The sequence below is a fragment of the Diorhabda sublineata genome, chromosome 2, assembly GCF_026230105.1.
Source record: "Diorhabda sublineata isolate icDioSubl1.1 chromosome 2, icDioSubl1.1, whole genome shotgun sequence".
NCBI classification, from domain to species: domain Eukaryota; kingdom Metazoa; phylum Arthropoda; class Insecta; order Coleoptera; family Chrysomelidae; genus Diorhabda; species Diorhabda sublineata.
The window spans coordinates 37,441,464-37,466,272 of NC_079475.1; the positions used below are offsets into that span (position 1 = coordinate 37,441,464).

The 24,809-nt window shown below is 30.7% G+C and overlaps 5 protein-coding genes across 5 annotated transcripts; 2 read left to right on the forward strand and 3 right to left on the reverse strand.

Annotated features, from left to right (window-relative positions):
* Positions 1–327: 327 nt before the first annotated feature.
* LOC130453421 (dyslexia-associated protein KIAA0319-like protein) lies at positions 328–10,188 on the reverse strand. The gene is made up of 12 exons (XM_056793158.1): positions 10,000–10,188; positions 9,788–9,947; positions 9,346–9,588; positions 8,991–9,170; positions 8,579–8,937; positions 8,221–8,434; positions 7,926–8,096; positions 6,567–6,802; positions 6,210–6,513; positions 5,738–6,153; positions 4,485–4,950; positions 328–3,358 (listed from the first exon to the last, which is right to left on the reverse strand). The coding sequence occupies exons 1-12, from the start codon at positions 10,000–10,002 to the stop codon at positions 3,204–3,206; spliced, it is 2,907 nt and encodes a 968-aa protein (XP_056649136.1). The 5' UTR covers positions 10,003–10,188; the 3' UTR covers positions 328–3,203.
* Positions 10,189–10,434: 246 nt separating this feature from the next.
* LOC130453426 (transcription factor Jun) lies at positions 10,435–12,001 on the forward strand. Its single transcript, XM_056793163.1, has 3 exons — positions 10,435–10,616; positions 10,770–11,273; positions 11,437–12,001. Exons 2-3 carry the CDS (start codon positions 10,893–10,895, stop codon positions 11,701–11,703), a joined length of 648 nt encoding a protein of 215 aa, XP_056649141.1. The 5' UTR covers positions 10,435–10,616; positions 10,770–10,892; the 3' UTR covers positions 11,704–12,001.
* Positions 12,002–12,929: 928 nt separating this feature from the next.
* LOC130453425 (S-adenosylmethionine mitochondrial carrier protein homolog) lies at positions 12,930–18,639 on the reverse strand. The gene is made up of 7 exons (XM_056793162.1): positions 18,420–18,639; positions 18,170–18,326; positions 17,777–17,886; positions 15,590–15,709; positions 15,230–15,389; positions 15,005–15,146; positions 12,930–14,948 (listed from the first exon to the last, which is right to left on the reverse strand). Exons 1-7 carry the CDS (start codon positions 18,468–18,470, stop codon positions 14,825–14,827), a joined length of 864 nt encoding a protein of 287 aa, XP_056649140.1. The 5' UTR covers positions 18,471–18,639; the 3' UTR covers positions 12,930–14,824.
* A 233-nt stretch (positions 18,640–18,872) lies between these two features.
* On the forward strand, positions 18,873–21,791 carry LOC130453422 (transmembrane protein 245). Its single transcript, XM_056793159.1, has 2 exons — positions 18,873–19,674; positions 19,723–21,791. The coding sequence occupies exons 1-2, from the start codon at positions 18,981–18,983 to the stop codon at positions 21,624–21,626; spliced, it is 2,598 nt and encodes an 865-aa protein (XP_056649137.1). The 5' UTR covers positions 18,873–18,980; the 3' UTR covers positions 21,627–21,791.
* A 140-nt stretch (positions 21,792–21,931) lies between these two features.
* On the reverse strand, positions 21,932–24,728 carry LOC130453424 (thymidylate synthase). Its single transcript, XM_056793161.1, has 3 exons — positions 24,267–24,728; positions 23,449–24,208; positions 21,932–23,366 (listed from the first exon to the last, which is right to left on the reverse strand). The coding sequence occupies exons 1-3, from the start codon at positions 24,272–24,274 to the stop codon at positions 23,157–23,159; spliced, it is 978 nt and encodes a 325-aa protein (XP_056649139.1). The 5' UTR covers positions 24,275–24,728; the 3' UTR covers positions 21,932–23,156.
* Between the last annotated feature and the right edge of the window lie 81 nt (positions 24,729–24,809).

The window sequence follows — 24,809 nt, forward strand, 5'->3', positions numbered from 1 at the left end:
GTTTATTTTTTCCCCAAAGTTCTTCAGCTGCCAGGTGGAGTTTCAATCACACCCAAAGGCCTCAAATGGTAAACCACAAACAGACAGAATCAACTCAACTCCAATAACTGGGAATTCAGTTGAGGGCTGCAACCATCCCGGATTAGTTTGTTTAGTTTCTATTATTAATTTAATTCATAAGGTGTTTCCAACTTTTCCACTTTTTTATTCATTTTTAACGTTTGTTAAAAAATTGATGGCATCTAATTCTATATTAATCATTCACCCCATCTGAGTATCAGCTATTTAAATACTTTAACTGAGGCCGAAAAAAATGAAACTAAATTATGTTGAGAGTACCGATTTTATTAAGTACAATATTTGTAACATCTAAAAATGAAGTAACAATTACATTCTTCATTACACTATTCTTTGTGTCAAAAATATTCATAAATAGAAAATTGATGAGCGGATTAAAAGCATCATACATGCTCATTGTATTAATGATTGAAAAAATGAAGCCGGAACAAAAAAATAATCCAAAACTTCGATCCTAGACATACAAAACCTTTTTAGAGCGTTTCTGAGACTAGAACATTTTCACAATATAATAAAAAGGCAAATACAAATATTTTGTCACATACATTTATTTTTCATAAATAAAAATTCAATAATTTACACGTTTTATATCCGTACAGTCAAAATACAATATAAAAACACTTTCTGGGTAAAATTAGTGGAAACTTAACACATTAATAGTCATGCGACAACGTTGTAATATTAGTTAATTGTCATTAGCTAATAATATAATTTAAATTAAGTTAGAACAAAACTTTTATTGTTCAATTTTAAATTTTCCCTAGATCAGTGATCAGCAATGAAAATTGTGTAAGTTCAATAAACAAAATTTGATTAAAATTGAATTCAAATTGTTACACTAATTTTAATTGAAAGTGTAATAATTAAAAATACTCCCCGAAATTCTTTGGTATCATATTCAATTATACTCTTATTTACTAGCTCAACGGTCCATAAGTCAACTCGCCCTTAGAATGCACGATTCACGCGGGTTGCATTTTTTGCCACTGCGACTTGAGCGCCATCTAACAATCAGATACGATAACTGGGCGTCAGCCATATTGTTGATGCGTTTTTTGTTAACAAACCATCATAGCACCATACTTTCATTTTTTAATTCTTTCAAAGAATTACTGAAATGGTGAATTGCGCTGTAGTGAACTGTATTCATAGGATAGAGTCGTGAGGCGAGTGAAATTTCTATCAACAATTACCCATATTGCTTTTTTTACATCTACTCTACACGGACCATAAATCCACGTTCCTGATGAAATTGTACAAAATGAATATAATAGAGAAAATTTTAGATTTTTCTCAAAGGAAATAATGAATCTGAACAAGACTGGCAATATCGAATTGTCAAAGATGATCTGAGACCCTGAATTTATTAGTTTGATATCTAAATATCTGAAAATAATCTCAATTACTACCTAGTGACTCAAGACATAAATTTCAGCAGGAAAATTGAAATCAAGTGGAAAGAAAGAAACACTATTCAATTGTATATTGTTTCATCGAATGGAAAGATATAGTAACACATATAAAATGATTTAGGAGAATTGAAAGCAATGAAAGTGAGAAGAAAAGTTATTCGGACCGCATGCACAACAAGTGGAATACAAACAATGTCAAGCACTATCATACGTTCCCCTAGCAGCACATTCATACGACGAAGAAATACAAGTTTAGAGGTGAGGAAATTGTGAGCTTTTAAACGCTTGTAATTCTTCATAGCTTCTTGGTTGTAAACGTACGGAAAACAACCACACTCCTGAACTTTCTTCTGATAGTGCTTACGGTCATGATGAGTCAATTTCTCACTATATCCTTTCAAAATAGCCAAAAGCTTTCTCCTCTTTTTCACGAAGCGCATCAACAACATGGCCGATACCTTGTTGTCTTGACTGCTCAACAGATGGTGCTTGCGCCGCCCTACCGGGGCCTTGTGCATTTCAAGGATTAATAGAATCACGTTAGCAAAATATAATTAAAGATGCAGAAAGTAATTAAGGATAATTTTATGTTTATAATGCTGTTGAGGACCAAATGAGACAAATTAATGATACTAGTGATTTTTTTTTATTTTTCTATAGTATAGAGTCCAAATTTAAACAAAAAAGGAAAGAACTTGAAAGAATACTCAGCAACCGATAAATATATAGAAATTATGTATATAGTAATAGCAAGAATTCTTGATAATAGAGATTGAAAATAAATAAAATTAGAATTAAATATTTGACTTTTTATGTCTTCAAATGGTTTTTCCGTATTCCGAACAACGACTCTGAATATGTTAACAGAACTTTTTATAATTAAATTTAATGAAATAATAATGAATTAGCAAAAATGTTTAATTATTAAAGGGTTTTAGACTTTTGAAATTTGAATCCAAGTTTCCAGACAATGTGAACAACTAACCAAAAAAATTATGTTTGACATTTCATATTGTTCCCTCAGAGAAGAAGAGTTTTGAAATTTTACAGAAATAAAAATTTAAATATAGTATCATATACTTAATACTTAAAAGTCTCTACATTGTAGGTATAAAATTTCAGAGATCAGTAGAGGTGGCAAGAAATCTAAGTCCGCTTTAGAGGGTTAAAACTCTGTTTACAGATGGAAATCAATCATTATGTGTCACCAAAAAAATTAAATATCCCAAAAAAAGAACAAACAAATGGATCTGTATCAATTGATGTCTATTTTGTCGATTCCTACTTCCAAGATGTCGTATTGGTAGCCCGGACCTGACTAATTTGAGAAGAAATATCCAATTTTCAGCATAATTTCTCTTATGTCCAGGATATATGAGTAACTGAATCAACAGTTGTATCCGTATTGTAGATCATTTCGAAATTAATTGTAATCCCAGTCTCCCCTACCGAACATCAATGTGGACGGTGAAAACTTATCCCCAGTGGTTTTTTTAATAAAATTTTAATCCTGTGATTAATTTCAAAAGCTGATAACAAAAATTTTTCAAAAAATAAGAAAAAATGATCCGGAATATGTGACTAAAAGTGGCACCACCGCACAACGTTGCAGCATAGTGAGTAGATTTAAAATTAAAACGAAAAATCACAATTAAAAAAATTACATCACATCATTGGAATAAACTTTGTAATAATACCTAATAAATACTGATACTAAGTTTTTATTCTTCTGCCTTGTTTTGTGTATCCGTTCCTCGTCGGTTTATGGCCGTTTCTGGTATCGGAAAAACGGGGTGGTTTCGAACGGGACTCGAAAACTACATCCGAATCGGTATCGCTATCAGAAAAGTTGCTTTTCTTCGATCCAACTAAAAAAAATATTTAACAGTAATCAATTATGAATAAGGAAAACAAATAACTGAAAAAAGAAAAGGGGAATGTAACATACATTCTCGGTAAGTTTCTAGAGTAATATTACTTTGATTTTCAGCATTTTAACCGACACTTCTAAATTCCAAACTATTCAATAATTTTAATTAATTTCAGAATATCGATAAAAAATCAGGAAATTGAAAGAAAAAAATTCAGTTTCACAATTTACTCCACTTCAACTTATTATACATCAAGTAATACAAAAAATACAGAAATGTAAAGCAAAAAATACGAGGGTGGTTCAAATATAAACCGAATTTTGCTAAAAGAAATTTATTTTGAATCTACGCATGATGTTTTATTTTAAAAAAGCTCTAGCATAGAACGCAGAAAGTTTTGAATAATTTTAGCACATCCCTTATAAATTGATAAGAAGGAGAAAACCATCAAAAATCAAAAAAATAATTGAAATCTTTCAATTTAACACAAAAAAATCAACAACTTTTGAAAATGTTTATTATGGATATTTTATTTTTAGAATAGCCCTCGTAGAATATATAAAACTTGATTTGCTCAATATTTCAATAATCAAATTTTGACAACCATAATTTCAACACAGCCCTTATGTATCAATTATAAGAAGGAAAAAATATCAAAGGGTAGAAAATCATTAAATTTTTCCAATTTTACACAAAAATCCAATAAAAACTTGTGAGAATGTTTATTATCGATATTTTATCTTTAGAATAGCCCTCGAAAATCAATAAAACGTGGAAACTTGATTTGCTCAATCCTCAATCTTTCAATAATCAAATTTTGACTACACTAACTTCAGCACAGCCCTTATACATCAATTAAAAGGAAAAAAAGGATCAAAAAACAGAAAAATATTAAATTTTTTCAATATTATTAAAAATAAAGAACCCTAGAAAATGCTCTCGTATATTTGAAAGACAAGAACACTGAAAATCAAAGAAAAAACTTTATCGCCTCCCCTTCAATCCTTCGTTGAACTTTTCCAAACTCTACTTCAATACAGCCCCGGTATATTAATTAAAACAGAGAAATATAAGAATCATTACAAAAAAAAAATCAATTTTCCTTATTAATAAGAGTACTTACATTGTGATATATCTTCGGTATCTGCAATAAGCTTATAAGTTGTGGGTTTCGTGTTGACTCCCCTTTTCGTACAAAAAGTGTAACATAAATGCACCATTCCCCATAATATACCCAAAAATGTCAGAACTCCGCAAACCAAACCCAAAACCACGTATAGTATACTCCAACTGCAATCTGAATCTTCCTGATATTTCAAATAAACTTTGAACATGTCTTGCATCCAGAAAGCTTCGCATTTGCATTTTCTAGTAAGTTCATCGCAAACTCCGTGACCTGAACAATTATTCTGACATATGCTCGTTTGGAGTTTTTCAACAGAAAATCCCAGAAGGCTGGCATCCACGTGTAATTTCTGACGCAAGTAATGCACAACGTCATTTGCTGGTGCGGGTTTCCCGGAGGTATCGTCTACGTAGAAAGTTATTAGAGCATTTCCGGATTCTTCTGATGGACGAACGCTCCTAATCTACAATTATATAATTCACAATAAAACAAACTAGCTTCTATAAAACTCAAAACAGTTTTCCATTGAACAACAAAAATTGAAAATTTAATTACTATATAAAAACCAAATTTTGACTATTTTTTAAGTTTATATTTGCCTGTATAAACCCACATTATATGTCCCTCTCATGCTGTGGAATCTAGAAACTCTTCGTCTATCTCTTGTTACTTCTTCTTACTCGCTTAAGGCTTTTTCTATGGTGGTTAAAACACAAACATGAGTGGTCATTGAAAATTACCTTAAAAAAATTGTGTGTGACTCATTTTGAAATCCTCTTTTAAAATTTTCAGTCAAATTTAGAAATTCTTGACTTGGTCACTAAAATTTCCCTCAAAATAAATATGTGCAGATAAAAGAGTTAATTAAAAAATAATTTCTTTGTATGTGTTTCATTTAACACTCAATTTTGTTGGCAAATTTAGAAATTATTCTTCTGTATCTGTTCCTACTTCCCATCTTATTTTTGACCTGTTCCAAGTGGGTACATTAGTTAGAAACACATACAGACGTGTACAATTTCCTTCCACAGTGCTTTTGACCTATTCTAAGTTGATATATTAGCTAAAAACACATACAGACGTGGCCAACTCTATATTTTTCTGTCAAGTTCCTCTTCATTTCTACTTATACTTCTTCCCATCTTATTTCTAGCCTTTCCCAAGCTGATACATTAGCTTAAAATACATACAGACATGGCCAGGAAAAACTTCTATCTTTTTTTTTCCACCAGTTACTATATGGAATTTACCTGTAATTTTAATCCATCCCTAATCAACAAAGCCAGTTTTCCCGTCAGCAAATCGTACTGAGCTTGCGTCAAAGTTTTAGCGTCCAAATCCACCGTCAGTTCAACTAAATGGTACATCTTGGGATCATTTTTGACGGTCAACGTGACCTTATCACTATCACTTAATCCTTGCTCGTCGAAAACTGTTAGATTAAACACATATTTACCGACAGCGAGATCGGTTAGGATTAATATTGGTGATTCGTCGGTTTTTTCGGCAATATTACCGATAGCTAGTGAACTAGGGTCTCTGATCCATTTCCATTTGACTATTTCCCAATCGTCTCTCGAATTCGAACCGTTTAAGGTGACTATGTTCTTAGGAAGTTCCACTTCGAAATCTGGTCCGGCGTCAGCAGTTGGTTTTTGATTTTTATCTAAAAGGTAAAATAATAAAAAGTGAAAAAAGTTATAAACTGATAATATCACTTACTTTGGTTAACAATAACATAAACTTTATCGCTGGCAACATTATTGTTATCATCTGTGATGCTAACTTTAAACGTGTACATTCCTTTGGTAAGTCCTGTGACGTTGGTTTTGCTGGAATTCGAATTTTCGAACGTTACCGATGACGGTCCTTCTAAAAGTTCCCATTTGAAAGCCATTATTTTGTTGTCATCAGTACTGTTTGAAGCATCGATAACAGCCCAAGTTTGTGGTAAACTTATAGTGATATTTTGACCAGCGTTTGCTACAGGTGGTTTGTTAGTTGGCGGTTTGACAAAAACATGAACCTACAACAAAATATCAGAACATAACCTATAATAATCACCCCAATAGTTCCTACCTGAGCTGTACTGGATTGACCTGCACTGTCGGTAACTTTTAGAATAAAAGTGTAAATTCCTTCTTCCAAATTCGATAATTTAAGAATCGGAGTTCGAGTGTCTTGCATATCGACGGCTTTGTTGGCATCGTCGGGAGATTTTGTCCATTCCCAAGTTGTAATTGCGTGATCATCTAAGCTCATACTTCCATTCAATGTTATGGAATTGTGAGGAAGGTAAATTATTTTGTCTTCGCCTAAAAAATTTATAATAATCATTTCGATTGTATTATGGAGCTCAGTGTGAGTTACCAAAACCTCACTTGGGCATAGGAAACTTTTCATCAGTACTGTATATCACTAATTATTTATATTAATATATATTATTAATGCAGCATTACATATTTATGTCAATATATGTTTATATATTATGTATATATATATATATTTATATTGTGATTTAAAAATGAACATATTGAGTATGTTTCCAGAATTTCAAGGTAGGTGGAATAGTTAAAAACAATTAATATTTTCTCATTAACTCGAATTGCTTGTTACCTCAAAATATTTTTTTCTTTGCAAATTTACAATATATCGATGAATAAGTAAATGGTTTGATGCCATGGACTATCTTGTGGCTGAGTTTATCTCGGAGACCTTCAGGCTATTGGTTTTTTCATGTTCTTGATTGCAGTTGGAGGTTAAACAGGGTGTTGATTAGTTGCTATCGTTTGCACAGTGGTATTCATATTTTAATTTGAGACATACCATGGAGCATCTAGCAGTATTCGCAGAGTTGTTGAGTGTTGATAGTCTAGTACGAGTTCTTCAATAGGAGTCACTGCATTTATTCTATCCAATAATAACCATTTGAAAACTTTGGATATTAGGGGAAAGGTTGGTGGTTTTCCAGGTTTATTTATCATTAATATGTGTGCAAGCTTCCTCTAACATGCTAATGACTAGTTACCAACACTATTCTAGCGAGATTCTTTAGTGCTGCACTGACAATTAGATAATAACCTAAGGCTTTACACAAATTTCAGTTGGTGATAAGTGACATGGAGTTTCTAACAATGATCCTATGATATTATCTTCACTATTCAAGTCATGTGAGGTGGAAAATATTTGAAATAAAAAGTCTGTGTTTGCTTTTTCAGTATCTAAATAACCCAGTTTTCATCTGATTTACGTATTGGTGCCATAACAGGTCTTCAGTGCTAAAGTTTGTTAAATATATTTTGAAGGATTCATTTCTTGCATCTTGGATTTATATACTAAAAACAGTTTGCTACAATTTGTATTTTCTATTAAAAAAATTTTATTGGTAACTCTTCTGGGCTCCGTTTGATGTTTTATTTGTAATTAATTTCTACTCACCTGCATTGGCTTCTGGTGGATAATCAGTACCAGCTAAAACAGTTATATTTGCTGTTTGACTACTGATTTCTTTATCCGTATCTGTTACAGTAAGTTTGAAAGTGTAATTTCCAGGTTTTGTAAGATCATTTAGTTGTAGAGTCGGAGTATCTTTCAGTTGAGGTTCGTATCCTGAAATTTTTCATTTTATTTATTCAATAAAAAAATTCTCATTATTATAATTGCAAAAACCACCATTAAAAACTTAGAAAATTTCTTTCCAAATACAGTGAATATATAAATACAGAAGAAATACCTAATGGTCCTTGTTGTAATTCCCAGTGCCAAGAAATAATGCCATCGTCATCAGTAGAAGAAGAAGCATCCAAAACAGCAGCTGAATTTGGTTGTTTTATTGTCTGATTGGCCGGAGTTATGATAATATTTGGTGGTTTATTTATTCTCTTAGCTGGCAATACTGTAACGTTTACAAAAGTTTCACCATAAGATGTGGGATTTGATGCAGCAACCTAAAAAGCAAAATGTAATATTAAACTTCCCAATTCCCATAATTACATAGCTTTTACACCATGAATAAATATGGAATATACAATAACTAGACCAAAACTCACAATGACCCTATCTAGATATTAATGAAAAGTAATACAGCTTACCTTGAATGAATAGAGTCCTTCTGTTAGCTTTTCTAGATGTAGTTGCCCTTCGTTTTGATGCTTGACAGCAGTACTACCTTCAGGTTGATGGAGTGAAGTCCATTCATATTGGTATTTACTATTTGAATCATCCAATACTTTGGCATCTAAATTAACTTCAGAGACAGGTAATCTAACTTCTTTTGATTCAGCTTGCACAATGACCATTTTAGGAGTTACTGGTAATGATTTGTTATCAATATCTATAATACGTTCTGACAGAAGACTAGGAAGGCCTTGAAGAGTCGTTTCTTCAGAAAATGTAGGAATACAATCGCCTTTGGAATTACGACTATATCCTTCAATGCACTGGCAGATACCTGCAACAAAATATTAATAACTTCTAGCTTTTAATTATTTGTGGATATTTCACCTGTTCTAGATTTTGCATGCCTAACACACTCTTCGTTAGCTAGACAATTATTTCCAACTTCACAATACATGTCTCTCTCATATTCTTCTTCTTTTAGTAGATCTCTAAAAGCATCTTCAAATATTTTTCTGTCATTCAAAATATTTAAAATGTCTTTATCTTCTTGATTAGTAGAAAGATCTAAAATAAAGCATCAAATATGAATATAGGGTAATAAAATAGAAAGCTAAAGAAGAATATAGCAATTAGACTTTAAATAGCTGAGAATATGTGTTGAAAATCCTAAAAAATTGTGAGACAGAAAAATCAAGAAAATGAAATTTAGTCACAATATATTTATTATGATTAAACTAACCTTGTTGCCTCAGTATGTCCTCCCACGATTTATCCTCAGTCACTGGCTTTATTAAAACTAAATAAAGTTTATCTGATATACTTAAATTGGTTGAGGAAGTTGGTAAACAGAGTTCGTCATTAGTACATGTTATATGATAGCATTTATTGTTGTGCATGAATGCTACATTACAAATTTCTTTTAAACAACATTCCAATACACACATTTTCAGCTCATTGGCGTCTAAAATTTCTTCAAAAACACCTAAAAAAGTTAATTACGATTAGTATATAATTAATACGAAATTGACTGGATATTACTTTTTAAATTAAATAGTAAACAATCACATGATTATTAGTAATACGATCAAGTTATGCAGCTTAAAAAAGCTTAGAACACAGTAGTAGTTGAATAACTATGAAACATATTGTGAAAATATAAATTGTGTAATAAAAGTAATCACCTGCACTTAGATTTCCTCTTGGTATGCATCCTGTAAAAGTTTGTGAATATAGTCTAGGACATCGCTCTTGCACACCGATTATAGGACTTCTATATAGTTCACAACATGTTAGACAAAAAGTGAATATAATTAAAATTGAAAATTGTTTGTATCCCATATCCTGAAATATATTATTTTAAAAATATGCACTGATGCATTAAGGAATTTCTCACCATTGCACGTTGATGAAGTTATATTATTAAAAATATTGTATACATAAACATATATTTTGTTAATGCAGTTACATAAATCAATAAATATTATTTGAATTTATACACGTACAACTTGCAAAATACAAATAAAAGATCACCTGCCACTGTGACAATCTCATGACAGTTATTAATTTAACAGTCTTCTTCTGTATCAAATATGTTTTCTTCTTTTTGTCAAGTTCAATTGTGTCTTGTCGAAATAAACAATTTATAACTTGTTTAAATATACTCTCGTCTAATTTACGCAAGCAAATTTGTTCAACGAATACTTTAGCTTGTAATAATGATTAATAAAAATTTGTATTGTTTGAAAGATGCAGATGTTATTTTCAGTAACAAAAAATCCTTGGTACGGGTACTTTCACAGTGCTGCCGTACTATTTCGAGGTCAAAATTGTCACGAAGAATGACTAACTTATCGATGATGTCATGTTAAATTTTACGCAGAAGTGGAAGAGTACAAACCCTGACAATAGAAGCAAAGCTTGTTTTCAGACAAAGAAAGAAGTTTAGATAATTAAATAATCATTGTTTTCAATACCAGTATTTTCAACCATTTAATTCTAACAAGTTATTGAGTAAGTACTGTAAGATCTCGAATTTGTAGTTAATTACGTTGTAATTAATACCAATTGTAATCTATTAACACATATTTAACAAGAACGGACGAATATTATTAATATTACAGTCGCGTCTTTGTAATTAAATAAAAACTAATTTCTCTATTTCAGCATTGTATGGAAATATCTGATAATCTCTATTATAGTTTACTCACATTGGTCATTCTTCCTGTCTACTTGTTTTTTACTCTTTGGAGTTGGTTAGGTTGGGAATTATTTAAAAACAACTAGAATATGAGTCAGGAACAAAATACAACTTTTAAAAACATGAAGAGAAACCTCACTCTCGATTTGAACCAAAAGAAACTAAATTTACCTACCACTAGTGGCTTATTATCTTCTCCTGATTTAAATTTACTCAAAGTGGATACTCCTGAACTAGAAAGTATGATTTTGGCTAATGGTATTGGACAAACTCCTACACCTTCATTGTTATTTCCAAGAGCTGTTACAGCTGAGCAGGAGAAATTCGCAGGTGGATTTGTTGAAGCCCTGAGTCACTTGCATAACAGTAATTCACAACAAGGCTCAGATAGTAACAGCAGTACAATATACAATGACTCTTTTTTACCACACATTAAAGAAGAACCCCAAACAGTGCCTAGTCTCAATCAGGTATGATATTTTTGTTAATTTCATGCTTCCCTTAATTTAATTGTATCAAACTTTATAATTTAATGGTGTTTTTGTAAGGTCATAGGATGGAAATGTGTTCTAATAAGATGTTTTTTATTGAATTTTGGAGTATAATAAACACATGAATAAAAAATATTTTCAGTCTCCTCCAATGTCCCCTGTCAATATGGAATACCAAGAAAGGATCAAATTAGAAAGAAAGAGACAACGGAACCGCCTTGCAGCATCCAAGTGCAGATCCAGGAAGCTGGAAAGGATCTCAAAGTTAGAAGATAAAGTGAAGATTTTGAAAAGTGAAAATATCGAGCTTGGAAACATTGTTAATCAATTGAAGGAAACCGTAGGGCTTCTTAAACTCGAAGTTATAGAGCATAACAAAGCCGGTTGTCCTATTATCAACACATATTAATAAGTTATTGGAAAAGTGTTACCCGTTTAATGGTGCTAAGTGAAATTTATATTTTAATAGGATTTATACGTTTTCTATAAAAACTTCCACATTTATTGCTTGTATTCTTAGGACATTACAAATTTATATTTAAATGCCAGTTTCCTTTTATGCCAAAATAGGATTGCTTCAAGAGAAATCCACAGATGCATGTAAAAAAATTAACAACTATATATACAGGTGTGGATCCAAAAATTAGATTTAATACAATATATAATTTGTTGATTTATAATATAGTTAAAATATAGTTTTTGTATGATTAGTGTGTTTTTTACAGTTTTTGGAAATACAGATATTTTTCTATTTTTTCAAATTCTGTATACTGGAGTAGTTCCAGTTCTAACAGAAATATATTTCTGTTCTATATATTATAATTTCCAAGTTCAATTCAGATAAATATTAACATAAAACCTATTTTTCAGTATAGAACGCGAACTGAGGTTTTAATTTAAAAAACAGATTACACAATTTTCTAACACCCCAATTTTTCGAAAATTTTCAAAGATTTAGGAAGCTTCATGGGTAATTCATAGAAATTCCATATTTTGGACCTTATTGTATTTCCAAAAAATTGATTAATGAGAATATAAATAACTGAAATCCCTTAGACGTATAATTAGTCATTGATCCTAAACAGGGTGTTCTATTAGAAAAAACCAAGTGGATATATATAACCAAAAGTCATAGAAAACTGAAAAGGACACCTCGGAAAAATCCTATGTGCATTTTCCCAAAATATTACTAATAGCTTCCGACAAATATTAACTCAGTGCATCATACTCAAGGTCATTTTGCATGTACTCTGCTTTATAAATCCTGCTCAAGTTAATCCTTTCAAGTAAGAAAGGCAGCCAGGAGACTAAGATCAAGATATTCGGCTGTCTTTTTAGTAGAATAGTCAGTAAGATTCATTGTTTTTTGCTAAAATGTTGATTTCCAGCTTTTAATTGTTAAAAAACTTTTATAATTGTCCTCTAAACATTTTCTGTTCTGCTTGTAATTGGGACATCCAAAGTGTCTCTTCACATGTTCAAAGGACATCAGCTTTTGTTAGTTACAAGTGGACTAGTTATAGAGTCTTTCGGAAGGCTACGTACATAAAGGTTCCTTACTACCCACAATACAACTATGAATAATCCTATAGTGCGAATTATATGCTATGAAAGGGGTTGAAATGACAAAATTACCGCATATCAAAATCTATATTTGGTATAACAAAAATTTAAAAAGATGTAAACAACGTAATAAGGTTGTCTATTCGAAATCACAGTATATTTGGGAAGGTGGAGAGGTATTCATGGTACTTTGTTATTCTATATTAAAACGACTGAAGTCATCTCATAAACGTTTGTGAAGAAATTTGATTTTTTTTTTCAAGCAATAACAAATAAATTTAATAAACAGTTCAACAAATCAACATATATAAAAACATGTTCGAAAATTTGTTCCTATGCTACTCCCATGATATATTCCGATGGTTAATAGAACTGTGTTCTCAAAACTTTGTCTCTACTAAATATCTAACTTTCACGCTTAAGATTACTGAAGACTCTTTTACAAAAACTAAAAATTGTGGATGTAAATGAACCAATTTAGTTACTAGTTACAAGATTCAGAAAATATTTAAAAAAATTAACGGTGGGTATAACATAGGAACTAACCCTCGTACGTTATATATTTTCAAATGAATATAATTTTAGGGAGACTGTATAAAACTCAAAACAAAGTAGACGAATTAGATATTTATCACAGATTATGATTATTAATCTATACATCCTGATCAGTGAGATGTTTTCGATATTCTATATCAAAATTATCAGTGGAAGAAATGTGTCTACATAATCTCGTCGTGTCAAAAGTTATCAAGAAATTGGGATAAATCCTCGTTTCAATTATCTAGAAAAGTTATTGAAAAAGTATAATTTAACACTAGCAAAAAATCATGTTATGTACAACTATAATAATATATGTTAAAGACTTTATGGTAAATTAATAACCTATAAATAAGTTTTTGGCAGATGAATAACCTATAAGTAGGTTTTTGACGGATTAATAACCTATAAACTGGTTTTGACAAATGAATAACCTATAAATTGAGCAATCCAATGAGTTGTAAAAATCAGCTGATGTAAACAAATGCTTTTGTCGTAAGTTTCTGTTTGATTTTTGAAGTTATTTGTTGGATTTTAATCTACTACTCGAAGTATGAAATGGCTTTGTTTTTTGGTGAGTGTAGTTAAGCTTAAGCGTTAAATATAATTTGAAAGAAAATTTATTGGAAACCGATGAAAGATGAGTAGAATTCTGAATAAAGCTTTTCTCATCTAATTCCACTTAGAACTTCAATTTTGTCCTTGTACCTTTCAACTACCAATGGGTTATACCTTTGCAACTATAAAAACGTCTCACTAATGTGTGATAATCTTGAACGCAATAGTGGAAATTAATGTCCTGATGTGCTAAATAAAACTACAAAAATAATACTCATTTTCCGCAGTATCAATTCCACTGAAACAAATATAAAAAGTATCTGTGAAGTCCCTTAACATTATAAAACAAAACCAAACTACTAGAAAAAAGTTAACACGGGTGGATATGAGAAAGGCGATTGTTTACCCCACGGCCGTCATTTTGACGGATCAGCTATTTTCTTAGATTGTCCAATAAACTTTTGACAGATAAATAACCAATAAATAAGTTTTTGACAGATATATAATCTGAAAGTAGGCTTTTGACATAAATAACCTATAAGTAGGTTTTTAACGGATAAATATCTAATAAATACGGGTTTTATAGTTTCACAGTGCACTCAATAATAAATAAATTCAACTTTCAAAACGTACAAAAATTCAAAACAATTTTTAGAAAACGAGAATTTGATAAAATAGGTTCATTTATACTTAAATGAAGCTATAGTCACGTTATTGTTGCTACCAAACATGGATAAAATCAAGAATTTTTTCAAATGTAGAAGAATTTGACACAAGATGCGAAAAAATGAGTGTTTTCTTTTTGTAATAACTTGAACATGGACGTAGAAATAATTTAATTCATGCAGTTTCGTATTTTGATACTTTTCTATTTAGAACACCTCCTCGCCATCTATTAATTGAAGACAAGTACCTTTAGCGAAGTCGTAACTTCCAAAAAATATGCAACCGCCTAAAGTTATCCACATTACCCTAGGAACAAACCCGGCGAATAACCTACCAACAAAAAAAATCAAATTTTTAATATATCTCAGCAACAAAAAAAAGTTTACCCTTTAAATCCTTCAGTTGCATATACTTGAGCTAATATTCGTCTAACAGTCATGTCACCTGTTTTAATCTGTTTTCTATCTGCTAACATTATTCTTGTTTTGGCAACGTCCAAAGGGGTTGTTACAGCTGCAGAAAATCCGCCTAGACGAAAATTTGATTAAAAACTTTTTTTTAAATACCCCGTACCCAGTTAACCTCATTTTCTGTTATTTATATTCAATTACCTGCTATCGATCCACAAATGGCTACTTCCCATGATTCGAGCGGGATGTTATTTTTAAAATAAATTCTATAATTCTTCTTGAGTCCTTCTAAAACCGGAAATTGTATGATTGAAAACGGTATCTCTCTCATTATGGTTGAGCCAAAACCTCTATACAAGCCCTTAAATATCATCAAATGTTTTATAAATTAAATAATGCCTCATATAAACATCAAAATCATGAAAAGTACCAGAAATTATTTTAAAAGGAGCCCTAATTCTTCATTCCAGTCTTATCACAAACTAGTGAGGGGAATTCTTGGTCTGTAACTGAGTTTGAACTCGATAAAACAAGTTTATATAAAGTTATAAAAAAACTTACTTTTACTATCCCTTCATGTTTATAGGCAGACAAGGCGATTTTTAGTGAGGATTTATTATTAGATTGTGTCTGTCTTCTTTGTTTAACTACTTCCATAGGAACTCTTATTAAACATGCTGTCTGAAATAATAATTGTTAGGGAACCTTATAAACGATAATTTTACTATTTTTTTTATATTGTCAACAATTTTAGGAACAAACTGGATGTATTATTACTTACACATTACTTCATAACTACCCTGTATAATATTGTAACGAAGCTAGATGAGTTATTCATCTTTCCCCTATAATTTGGCCTTTATCTATATGGCCTAATAGTCTAACATACAAGGTTAGTTCTGACCACAATTTGGTTTCGAAATAAATCAAATTTGATAAGTATATGATACTGGAAAACAACCTCAAAATATTCATATTCATAACCCTTCTAAATATTCTATGTTGAAAAATATTTTGATTCATATTAAATAAGTGGTTTCACGGGGCCATGTAGCCTCCTTGATTGGCTTGGAACTAGTGCCATAAAATATTTACCTCGAAGTTCTTTGCACTTTTAAAAATACTATTCAACAAGTGATAATATGGGATATGGTTTTTTGCTATAATGCCCGATTTGAATATCTAAACAATGTTTAGTTTTAACGGTGCATATATTTAAGATGGCGCTTCCGTCGAAATTATACCACATGACCTCAAAGCCAGTGTCAACATGAAATTGCACCTTAAGAATTAAAGTGTGAACGTGTTTCTTGTTTGGAATTTGGACATTTAAAAATAGGGATATGACGTGTATGGGGGGTTTGGATTGGCCATAAAGCGGCACATGATAGATGGAAAAAGAAAAGAAACTTACACCTTAAGAATTGAAGTGTAATGTTTTTCTTGTCTGGAAACCGGACATTTAAAAATGGCGATATGACGTATATAGGTGGTTAGGGTTGACAATGATTTCTTTCAACAAATAATATATATTATGAAACATCACTTACAAATGGTAATTTAGTTATAAGATTTGAGTTTTTTATTTCTGTAACACCTGATATATTTTAATTGTTTAAATACAATGAAAACATGATCAAATAACTTATCATTTAAAAAGTAACTTTTTGTTCTACTTTTTGATGTAATCATTTAATGAATAGATAAAATAATAATTTTTTATTAGTTATTCAAAGACTAATCTTAAAAAGCAAATTCCGATAAAAAAATATGCCTAGAGAAACATTTCGATCACAAAGTGTGATTCTATTTAGGGTCTTTTCAACAAGTTAGATAATAGAAATAGAGAAAACAAGAATCAATAAAAAAAGATAAACAAGAGACAGTTGAATTTATATGGACGGTATGGACATGCCATGAGATTGGTGATGCTAAGCAGGACATTCCACCACCCCCTGTCAATCTGATAGGTCTTCAACATATTTTGTGTTGCGGATTCGCACATAGACTCCTTCCTCTCCCCTGAGTTCTAGGGGAGATTCGGGAGGTCTTGATACAAAAAAATATTGAAGACTGAAAATACAATTAGGTAAAGGAGGGTAGTGATGAAATGAGTTCAAGAGGGATATTGGAAATTTCATCTGATACATGTAAAGGTGAAAAGAAAAGAAAACATGAGCTTCCTGTGAGGAAACATCGCTGCTACATTCAAAACGCTATTTTTTTGTAAATATGCTCTAAAAACGGTTATAGGGTCTTTGGAAGCGACTATACCAAATTTTAAAAGTCTACTATAATGTTTTCATAAATATACATGTAAATGCTATTAATTCAATTGTTTTTTCAAGTAAAGTTGGTAAAAAAACCTTTAAAATAATAAATCTACAAAAGAATAGTTCTAAACTAGGAGTATAATCAAAAAATGACATGAGCTGGTAGATAACATATCTTAACAATACATAGTATTTAAATCAATGTATATTTAGCTATACTTGTGATAATGCATGCGTTGACGATAAATTAGTTCCTTTTTCAGTTTCGTAATCTAGATTCGCGATAAAAACTAATACTGATTAATAGCTATAAATTTGAACTTGAAAACTACAATTTTATTCAAGATTATTTTCCTACCATATGGATTCAAAATCTACATATAAGATTAGCTAATTGTGTATAAAATAGCTTATAAATTTATATATTAAAAAAATCCTAGTTTATCACAGAAAATAATATTTATATTGTACTCACCACTTCAGCAAGAGCTGCACCAAACATGTGAACTCCTGGAGCTGCATAATTCGGAACTAAACTTTCTGAGTAATATTTTACTGTTTCATATGTTAAAAAGAACAGAGCAGCTGAAAAACATGAGAAAATCCATTTATGTTGGTTATAAAATAATTTTTTTATTCAATAATCAAATCTGATCATGCATTTTCAAATATATGAACTATAATTAAACAACAAATATATGCAAATAAATTTCGCGATTTATCTAATGTATTCCAATTATTTGAAATGGAGTGAATCAATATTTAACCTATAACATTTCAATTCAATATAAAGGTTAACAAGAGTATTGAGAACTAAAAATATATGAAACAAACTGTTATTAAGACGAAAAAAATAAAAATTGCGCACCTTGAGGAGCACTTCCAATAGCCTGAGGTCCAATACCCTTGTAAATACCCTTAAAACCACCAGCTCTTTGAAAACCCTGTTGAGCCTGTAACCTAGTTTTTATAGTATCTAAAGGAAATAACACCATATCAACAACCAATCCCGCAACACCTCCTCCCTACATTACAAAAAAAATAGAAAAACAAAAATAACATTGAAAAAATAGGTTAAAGTGACTACGTGCCATTTAATATTTTAGATATTTACTTACCACGAAGGAGGCCAAGTATAATTTTTTTTCATCCTTTGGAACAATATCCATTTTAATTTATTTTCAAATAAAATATTATGGTTTCATTTATAAAAAAATATGTTTTCCAAATTTTACTCCGTATAACATGATGCTGTTTTTGCCTTAGTGAGCAGCAGCAATGTAAACGTATACCTACAGTAAGTATAACTTACATGCGGACAATACAAGAAATAAATATTAAAGTATTATTCAAACATTTAACTTCCTTTCCGTTCCCCTCTCTTAAATTTTTTATCAAAATGTGTTCTAAAAATGGTGAAATAATTATGTAATTAATTCTTAATTTAAACTTGTAGTTGATTAGATAACGAAAGAGCGTGTCTTAAAGAAAATTAATATTAGGATGTATATAGAAATTAAATAATTGCTTTAAAAATCTACTCACACACTACCAACTTAACAATCGTGATTATGACAGTCGTGACTGACGGTAAATAAAAAGATGTAAACTAGGTCAGCAGAAAGAAATAAACAAACGTTGATTAATTCTAGTCGGAGTTTAGTAATAAATAATATAAAATGGATCACCGTTCAGGATTAGTAAATATTTTCAGTGCAATTAGAAGTCTACCACAGGGTCATGATAAGCCAGTTAAACAAGCTCTCTATAATACTGTGGCTCTTTTTTTGTTAATTGTATGTTGTGCTGCAGGATGTGCGTTATACATAATATTCCAGTCTTTTGTGAAACCGTTAATGTGGGCTTTATTAGTTGGATCAACCCTACATCCGTTAAAACGTTCTTTAAGGGATAGATTTCAAACTTGGTTTCAGAATTTGGAAATTAACAACACTCCTATCGTTTTTGGAGTTATTTTAGTACCAGTGAATATTGTGAACGATGTTTCAGATTTTATCGGAAAACATTTATGGAAACGATTAAAGTTGATAATAGTTATTGGCATAATAGTACCTATAATTCTTCTTATTTACCACTATACTCCGAAAATTATAGTTAAAATATTATGGCGATTTGTACTTCTTACATTTAGAACAATAAATTGTTTCATAGATGCGTCATCAATATGGATAGTAGGGCTTATTTTGATCGCATACATTTCTATGGTATTTCTTCTTTGGAGATGTGACAATAATAAAAAGTTTCATTACTCTTCCATAGTTATTTGGATCTTCGGTTCCAGTTGTTTGGCCAAACAATTTGGCTACTACCAATTACCCGTTTTTATATTATTACAGATAGTCATTTTTGGAGGTTAGTATATCGTTGATTTTATAATTATTTTTAATTTGCAATTTTTAGGTTTTATATCTGAAGTTTATGAACATTATAAAACAATGAAAGAAAGTGGTCAGCCTATAACGTTACCTGAATCTTTATCTCAAGTTTTTCACGAGAGTCACGTAATTGAGGAAGAAATCGTTGATAGTGATAAAGAAGATGTAGAAGAAGATGATATTGTTACATTACCTGAAGAAAAGAAAGAGGAAATGACGAGTATTAAAGATAAGTCTAAAGATCCTCTATCTTTAGATCTTTTTGAAAGTACAAATCCTATAATCAATCAAAAACCAAAACTTTTAAAAAGGTCTTTATCTCAACCTTACTTTTCTTCTAAAATTATTGGAGATTCTGCTTTAAGATATGGGAAAAAAATTTCCTATTCCCATACAAGTTTGATAGATACTGAAAGTTGCAGTAGTACTTTTTATCTAATTACAGTAATGTGGGCTTGTATAGTAATGTTTTTCTGGAAAAATCTTATGTTTCTTCTACTTCTTCCATTTCCTATTTTATATTACATTATTAAGCACTTGGGTTATTATATTGGTCTGTGGAGTTACCTATATGAAAAAGTCTGTGATATTTTTGAAAAAATAGCATCTTGGTGTCACGAGAGACACGATGCTTTAGTACCTGTGCCTATAAGAGGCTTATACAACATCATTCACAAACTGAATTCGTTTCTAAAAAATGCTGTGAAGAATGGTATAGATACAGTAGCAAGTTGTGTTGTGATTTTTGGTTTAATCATTTTTCTAATTTGCACATCGGTTTTTATAGCTTTTCAAATATACGCTGAAGCTATAATGCTTGTCGAAATGACCGGGTCTCTTATAAACCAAACTATAGTTCATAATCCAGAAATAAAACAATTGTTACCTCCTTCTTATTATAACGTTGACGCATTTTTGGATAACACTTATAAATACGGAAGAGAAGGGATTTCGCATATTGTGAAAGGTTCAATGTCAAATGTCGACAGTACCGAATCGAAGCAATTAGAAAAACAAATTTTGGAATTATGGGATAGAGTGTATCAAAATTGGATGTCCTCTAACGATACACACGGTCCTAAAGTGACTGATGAAGCCGTTATACTAACTTGGAATGATTTTATTGAAAATTTACAAAAATCACCAGAGATGTTCAATATAAATGGCTTAATCGAATTCGGGCAACAAAATATTGGTACTTTGATGTCTTTATTAGAATCCGTTCTTGGTATTTTGAAAGGAAATATTAGTTTGATCTTCGGATCGTTTACTACTTTAATTACTGTGATACTAGAAGGGGGTACTGCAGTAATAAACTTTTCTATAAGTTTGGTAGTCTTTTTCACAGCTTTGTTTTATTTGTTACATTCTAGCGGTGATCATTACAAACCAGTTGAATTGTTAACAAACTTTTCACCAAGCGGTATGCGTTTGGGACATGCTCTAGAAGGTGCAATTATAGGAGTCTTTTCGGCTACTTTTAAAATGACCGCTTTCTATGGAATGTGGACTTGGTTTATCCACAATTTATTTGGAATTAGAATTGTTTATTTACCCACGGTTTTTGCCGCTATTTTAGGTGCTGTACCGTTTCTTGGTACCTATTGGGCGGGCGTTCCGGCTATACTAAATCTTTGGTTAGCTCAAGACCGTGGTATAGAAGCTATAATATTTGCAGTGTTTCAAGTTCTTCCCACTTCCATAGTCGATACAACTATATATAAAGAAATCAAAGGAGGTGGTCATCCCTATTTAACAGGTCTAGCTATAGCTGGTGGTATAATCTCTTTAGGTATAGAAGGAGCTATTATAGGACCGATGTTGTTGTGTGGACTTTATGTTGCTATAGATCTGTCTTCTACGTTGTTTAAAGAAACGCCATCGGAAGAAGTTATTAATTTGAGGTTAAGACAGTTGCAGAATACTTGATGGTTTCCTTTCCAGCTTGGTTTTTATTAAAACATTTTGCACTCGCTTTTTGAACGAAGCACAGTTGTTAACATTTAGATTGATTCATTTTATATTAGGTCGGGAATTTAACACGTTGACTACCGTAATAATTACATATTTAAAATAAAAGTCTATATAACAGTTTTTATTCATTTAATGTCATTGATTTCGTTCTCAAAATAATTGGAATTATTCTGGATTCGCTGGAAATTTGTTGTGCCACTTTTTTTATACGATATTCAAGTTTCTACAAATTATAAGCCTAATTGAGTACAAGAATTCTTGAAGAAACTAAATTTGACTATATATTTGCAAAATAAAAGAACTTCTAATATGTTTTATGTTTAGACTACGAAAAATTTATGCACCAAAACAATATCAACCGAAATATGATTTTATCTATGAAATTAGAAGAATTCCATCTGACATTTCACTATTTCTTCTTCTCTAAAATTATTTATGGCCTTTCGAAAGTCAAATAATTGGGATTTTACCTAATCCACTATTTCCGATCATTCATCTTCTGTATTCTTTTCCCCCTTCCTGTTTTTGGGTCTTTCTTTTCATATTTCTCTTTAGTTTCTGTCAATACTTATATTAGGCTCTGAACATTCGAAAAATTTGCTTTTAGAGAATCTGATTACTTCTACATTCTATTATTTCCCATTATTATAATTAAATAGATCAAATTTATGCGCAGAGCTAACTGAAGCGCTTGGAGAAAAGAGAGAACAATACACCATATAGAAATATTACATATACATAGCTTTGTTTGCGGATCAAATTCCGTATCATTTTAGGACCGATCGCATGCGCACTTTCAAAATTGTCGTTACAACGGGGGTGGAGTCATCGACTCGTGAAGGACAATTTTAATAGTGCGCATGCGATCGGTCCTAAACCAATTCCGAATTTGATCCGCAAACAAAGCTTATATTTTGTGTAAACTAATTTACTCTCATCCAGGAACTCCTTTTAAAGAAAGTGATGCCTTTTCAGGATGGTGCTGGTAAATTATTTCTTAAGTAAGTCTCGAAAAAACTGCTTTCAGCACACCCTGAAATACCTAATCATCACAGAAAAAAATATGATTTCAATCTTATCATTTCCCATTTTCATAGATTTTATGAACAACCTTGTATAACCGTGTATAAGCGACAAATCTTTTTTTTGAATATTTTTTTATACTTATTTATTATAATAAACAGTTGCTTTATTGATTAAAATATATTTGTTTTGTTGCTTTGAAACGATTTGAAAAAATGCTTGATTTTGAAAAATAAAAATTTAGAAAATTGTAGTTTTTCATTAAATAAAAAATGAACCTGACAAAATATAAATTTTATAAAATGTGATGGCTTGAATAAATCAATAAATAAAAAACACCTTGAGTACCTAGATTGCAATATAGCAATTTTGCATAGAAAAATAATCAAATTTTTTTTTTTGGATTTCAATCCTTTATCCACTCAATCAGTACATTCTATAAAAAGTATAAAAACGAAACATTCAAACTGCCATTGGCATATTTAATTTTGGATGAGGATTATATCCAATTAATTCAAAATCTTCAGCAGTGAAGTCTTCAATATTTTCTACTTTTCTAGTAATACGTAATTTAGGGAAAGGCTTCGGTTCCCTTGTGATTTGTTCTTTCAAAGTTTCAATGTGATTTAAATAGATATGACTGTCTCCTAAAGTGTGAATAAAATCTCCAGGCTGAAAGGAATTTAGATAAATCAATAAATTCATCATCATTATTTATAACTATTATATCAACTGTGAAAAGATACAAACTTACTTTTAAGCCAGTGATGTGAGCAATCATGTAAGTGAGTAAAGCGTAGCTGGCAATATTGAATGGCACTCCTAGCCCCATGTCAGCAGATCTTTGATAAAGTTGACAAGAAAGCTCTTCGTTAGCTACGAAGAATTGTACTAAACAATGACAAGGTGGTAATGCCATCTCTGGAATATCTATAGGGTTCCATGCGCACATAATAATACGCCTATCATAAGGTCTAGTTTTAATTGTATTTATTACATGGGCTAATTGATCAATTCCTTTGTTTGTGTAATCTGCATGCATTCCTTTGTATTCAGCTCCAAAATGCCTCCATTGAAATCCATATATAGGTCCTAGATCTCCAACTTCTCTATCTTTAAGACCTATATTATCTAAAAACTCTCTTGTGCTGTTTGCATCCCAGATATGTACGTTTTTCTCACTTAATTCAAAGGCGTTTGTACTTCCTTTGATAAACCATAGTAGTTCTTCAACTACCCCACGCCAGAATACTCGTTTTGTGGTTAATAGAGGGAAAGAATCTCGAAGATTATATCTCATTTGTGCTCCAAATATTGAAAAAGTGCCAACACCTGTACGGTCAATTCTCTTACTACCACTTGTCATAATATTACGAATGTGATCTAAATATTGGTACTCCTCATGCTTTTTAACATTGTTGGATTCTTTAGAAACTGTATGATCACCATATCCATTGGGTTTGTCAAGGGTTATTTCAATGGTTACTTTTTCACCATTTTTCGTAGTTATAATACTAAAAATAAAGCAAAATTATCAAGAAATTCAGTGTAAATACAGAAAACTAATATTACCCAGACATTATACAACTATAATTTTCTCACAAAATTTAAAAAAACTATTTATTTATCTAAAAATTAAGTACAAATTACTAATAACTTTTTCACAACTGACAGTTACTAGCACATTTCCCGCCTAACGAGTATATAATCTTTGCCAAACGACTTAGAAAGGGCGCGCGAATTATTACTTGACACATAATTTTTGACAATTTTTTATTCGTGCAATTAACAAACAAGATAATTTTCTACTTTTCTTATTTCGATAAACGATATTATAAAAATATAAATTGATGCATAATACATACTACATAAAATTTAAATTTAGTTTGAAAAAAAAATAGATAATTCTACCAATGAGAACAATTCAATTCATGCGAGCATAGCCGATCAAAAATAGATCATTTAATTCTCGTATTTGTTGTATAAGACCATTTATTAATTTTTTTCGTTGTTTTTTACATCATTTTAATAATTATATTGATTATTTAAAAAAATATGTATCAATATGTATGTCATCAATACATTTTGAGGTAAATTATTTAGTTATCTTGTGTT